General features: G+C 30.8%; 1 protein-coding gene across 1 annotated transcript; it reads left to right on the top strand.

Annotated features, from left to right (window-relative positions):
- The first annotated feature begins 1,845 nt into the window (after nt 1-1,845).
- LOC123663238 lies at nt 1,846-3,525 on the top strand. The gene has a single exon (XM_045597929.1). It carries the CDS (start codon nt 1,846-1,848, stop codon nt 3,523-3,525), a length of 1,680 nt encoding a protein of 559 aa, XP_045453885.1.
- Nucleotides 3,526-4,529: the final 1,004 nt, after the last annotated feature.

Below are 4,529 nucleotides of genomic sequence, written 5' to 3'. Positions count from 1 at the left end.
GATTTTGCGATATTCCATCGCTAAGGAGGTTTAATTGGGGTTGATAGTTTGTATGAAACATATACAGTAGCAACAAGTTCGCCTGATAGGTTATTCATACTGCAGCCTGAAAATAAAACTAAAAATGTGGTGTATAGAGAGGTTTTATAAAAATAACTATTAAATTATACTAAATTGTGCCTTTGAAAAAGTTACTCAGAGTGATAAGCATTTCAAGTGACTGAAATAAAAAAATAATTTGCGTTAAGCATCTTAATAGTAATGCATATCTTCATAACCACGCGGACGTAGTCGCGGACAACAGTTAGTGTATTATAAAACAAAGTTCCCAAAAGCGTATGTGACCGATTCCCTCAAAATCTACTTAACGGATTTTCATGCGGTTTCACAAATTCAAGAGGAAGGTTTACGGAACGGCAAAGCCGATTTTGATGAGAGTTTCCCTGGAAGTTTGCCGGGAAAACTTTGTGACAAACTGATTTCAACGCGGGCGAAGTCGCGGGCACAGCTAGTGTAATATAAATACACATGTATACGAAACGCAATCAAAAATAAACAGCCTACATAAATCATGACAATAATTTGGATTAAATATGAAAAGTTTTAAATTTGATATATGAAACCATTCTTCAACTCTCACGCATGCATTTTAGACTTATGAAGCTCAGTAATGTATGAAACTCATTAATTTAATTAATGTAACACTATTATGGTTTAAACACTGAAAAAAAAAAAAAAAATATTATTATTAATTTTATAAATTATTTGAAAAGGAAAATGGTTATTTGAAATTATTTGAAATATTTTGCTTTGTGTATTTATTGTGTATGTTTCCGGACCCCCAACACAGGAGAAAATCCTACTAGGGGCTGTTAAGTGTCAAATTTTTACATTTAATATATCAAGCACCCTACGCTTTTTACGCTGAATTGAATTATTCTCTTAACAACTCATATTTTATTATAATTTTATTTTGATATAATTAATTATGATTAATTGTTTAATCTGCTACTACTGTAATATAAACTCTTTGTAATTATAAATTATTTTCTGCTTTTTAGTTCGATTAGCGTTGTTTTTTAGTTTTTTTTATTATAATTAATTTTTTTGTTTGATTTTTCAATTAATTATTTGCGGACATGTGATAGTATTGAAATGCTTTACGAACTATTTCGTAAAGCTTCACTGTTGCATGGGGTTTTCCCTGTTAACTTAGAGCAATCAAGTTCTTCAATCTGAATACCGTCTAAATTTGTAAGGTTATTAGGAAACGTTTATATATATATTGTGTGCAAGGTTTCAAATTAATCAAACTTCTGGAAATTGGTGAAAATTATGCTCAAAGATTCCATTACATACATACATACATACAACCCAAGCTAATAAAAGCGTGGTAAAAATGGAAATTAATGCATTTTCTTAGAATATTTTTCAATTAATGCATCAATGAATAACTGAACTAGCCATGGGGACGGTAATTATTTGTATGGAAAGGAGATCTTATCAACTAAGTTACCATTAAAATAATTAATAATAATTGAATCATGATAATGAAATGCCGTTTAATATCAATGCTGTATATTCTAAAAACTGTGTATGATATAAAATTGGGTAAATAATTAGTTTTGTGTGCCATACATATATATTAAGCGTAGGGACAAGGTTTTTACAAAGAATGGTTGATTGACCCATAAATACAAATATAACATCCAGACTCAGGCGGGAATCGAACCCGCAACCCGCGGAGTAGAAAACAGGGCCACTACAAACTGCGCCAATGAGCTAGTCAATATAACTTGTAATTAAGTATTGTATGAAAGATATATGTTTATTTTTCAGTGTACGATGGATGCAGTAGATAACAATCAATTTGAAGTTAAAACATCGAAAAGAAAAATCCAAGCAGGACCGAACGTTTACTTGAACCCTGCGCTCGACCTCCTTGCCAACGAAGATCCTATGTGCAACACTGCCATGGAAATAACACCCAATAAGAGACGCAAGAGAACTAAAAGCGACATCGCATCATTTGAAAACACAGCATTAGACCTTGGTATTAGTAAAGCTGCAGTTAACGAATTTTTACAGCGCGAACTTAACAATGTACGTAAAAATTTTAAACATTACGAAACTCCGATTAAAGTGTCTGAAGTAAAAGCGGACTCCGAACCTATTTACGCGAACCTCGCTGAACTATCTAATGCAAATAAGTTTGAGGCTAATGTACAAAGTAAAAGTGTTGAAGTAATTGAACCAAATGATGTTACGCATTTCAATGCAACAGGTGATTTTGAAATAGATTCGGGTATTTCAGTTCTCGATGGCAATATAAACACTGCGAACCAGAGCGAACTGGTCAATAATGACATATCTGCTATAACAAACACTACAAACATACAGACCAATGTAACTAATCAAATATTTGTTAACAATGCCAGTAATCTCAACTTAAGTTTCATTGATAGACTTGCTTTAGACTCACCGGCAACGTCCAACCAATCTTTATATTTAGATGATGATTTAAATGAAAGCAACATCATGGAGATTAAAACAATAACAATAATTACTAAAAAGAAAATAGTTCCAGCTAAGAAGAACACAAATCCGTTCCTAGATCCCGATTTAAATATTAACGAAGTAACGGGAGAAAATCCTTTTGTAAATCAAAATTCAGTTCCCGCATTAGAATATAATGCTGCAGTAAACAGACCTGTTAGTGCACAGACTTTGATACCTAGGAAGTTGTTTGGTAGTGACACAAATAGTACGATATCTACTGTTAATGAAACATCTCTTAATACTGATAATCATGAATATGAAAACATAGATAGTTATCGATCTGAGAGTCCGATTTATGAAAACATTGGTGAAGATATACCAGATACATTTTACAATAAACAAAGTAAAATACTCGGTCATGATGTATCTCATTTCAGTGCTGTCGATATCTTGAATTTAAATAAACGTTGCCAAGGCAACGATTCGAACGAATCAAATGACAGTAAAAGAGATTTAAAACAAATAATTAAAGCAAGTAATAAACTGTCCAAGAAAGTATTTAAAACTCTAAAAAAGAAATTAAAAGGCGAGAAAGTTGAACAGAATACTACGTTAAATCCATATGAAGTGCCGCGGAAAGCATCAAAACAAAAGGTTGAAAAGAAGAACTCCGGTATCGAAAATCCTGGATTAAATTTAGATAATTCAGACGAAATTGAAATTGAGGAATTGGAAAATGAACACGAATACGAAACAATAAAAACAATTAGGAATACACGACTTAATACAAATGTAACACCATTAAAAGAAAAGGTTATTGATAACTTCGACCTATCACACAATAAGACTTATACTCCGGGTAAAAAAGTAAGATTTGATTCAACGCTAAACAGGGAAAAGATTATTACTGGAAACAGTTTTAACAGTGACATGCAGAGTCCGGGATTTGACACCAAGGTTGACAAGTATCACGATGAGTTAGAAAACTGTATAAATGAAAAGAAGTTTCTTCAGCAGAATATGTGATGGCGGCTTGATGTATCATAATTATGAAACGTTTTTGAATAATTTTCTACACCTATATTTTTGTTAACAACAATAAGTATACAAATAATTTTAGGACTATTTTTATATTAGATATTATACAATATTTTACAAGTTTTTTGTCGATATAAAAATAATGATTTACTAACTTATGGTTAAAATAAAATTGCTCAAAAATAGTCAAACGTGTAAGCACAGCTGCTTGTAAAAATGGCTCTTCTCAAAGATAATAATAAAACCTCTTTGAGGTAAAAATCCCAAAGCCTGAACCTAAGATGTACTTAATTTATTTATACTTTATTTATTAAGTTATTTAAGTTAAATTTAAGATATTTTTACAACAATTAATACCCATTTTTAACCGACTTCAAAAAAGGAGGAGGTTACTTAATTCGACCGTATATATATGTATATTAGACTTAGATAATTCTATTTTTGTTGGAAAGGAGATATCCCAAGTGTGGTACCATGATAAGGAAACCAGGATCTGATGATGAAATCCCAAATAAATTGAGGGAAACCCTCGAAAATCGTAGTAAATTTTTTTCGTCTACTTACGTTTGTATTACTTGTCGATGTAATTGAAGTCGGTTTTTTTGTTTGCGAGCAAACACAATTATTTAAATCTCAACCACATTTTTAAACTAAAAACTACCTTGATTTATTTTTATAATGAAGTGATACATATCTTGCCAAATAAATATCTATTTGACATACCACTTTCTGTTTTATTCGATATCTTTTTTAATTAACTAATGTTTCCAAAATATTTGCCCCAATAAAGTAAAATAATTTACTGAAAGTTGCAAAACTTTGTTAATTTTTTATTAATAAAGCATTTGCTTAATCTTTAAGAGATTAAAAACTTAAACAAAATTCATTTGGTATGTTTAAACATGTTTCTCTAAACCAATCTCTATAAAATATAATTACTAGATATCCGATTGAACTAATGATAGCCCTTTAGTACGACATAAAAATGTTAC

The sequence above is a fragment of the Melitaea cinxia genome, chromosome 20 (assembly GCF_905220565.1).
Source record: "Melitaea cinxia chromosome 20, ilMelCinx1.1, whole genome shotgun sequence".
In the NCBI taxonomy this organism is placed as follows: domain Eukaryota; kingdom Metazoa; phylum Arthropoda; class Insecta; order Lepidoptera; family Nymphalidae; genus Melitaea; species Melitaea cinxia.
This window is presented reverse-complemented; position numbering and strand designations above follow the sequence as displayed.

Bases quoted from the DNA above. Each gene is read 5' to 3' on its own strand.
- LOC123663238 (XM_045597929.1), top strand. From the start codon at position 1,846: ATGGATGCAGTAGATAACAATCAATTTGAAGTTAAAACATCGAAAAGA.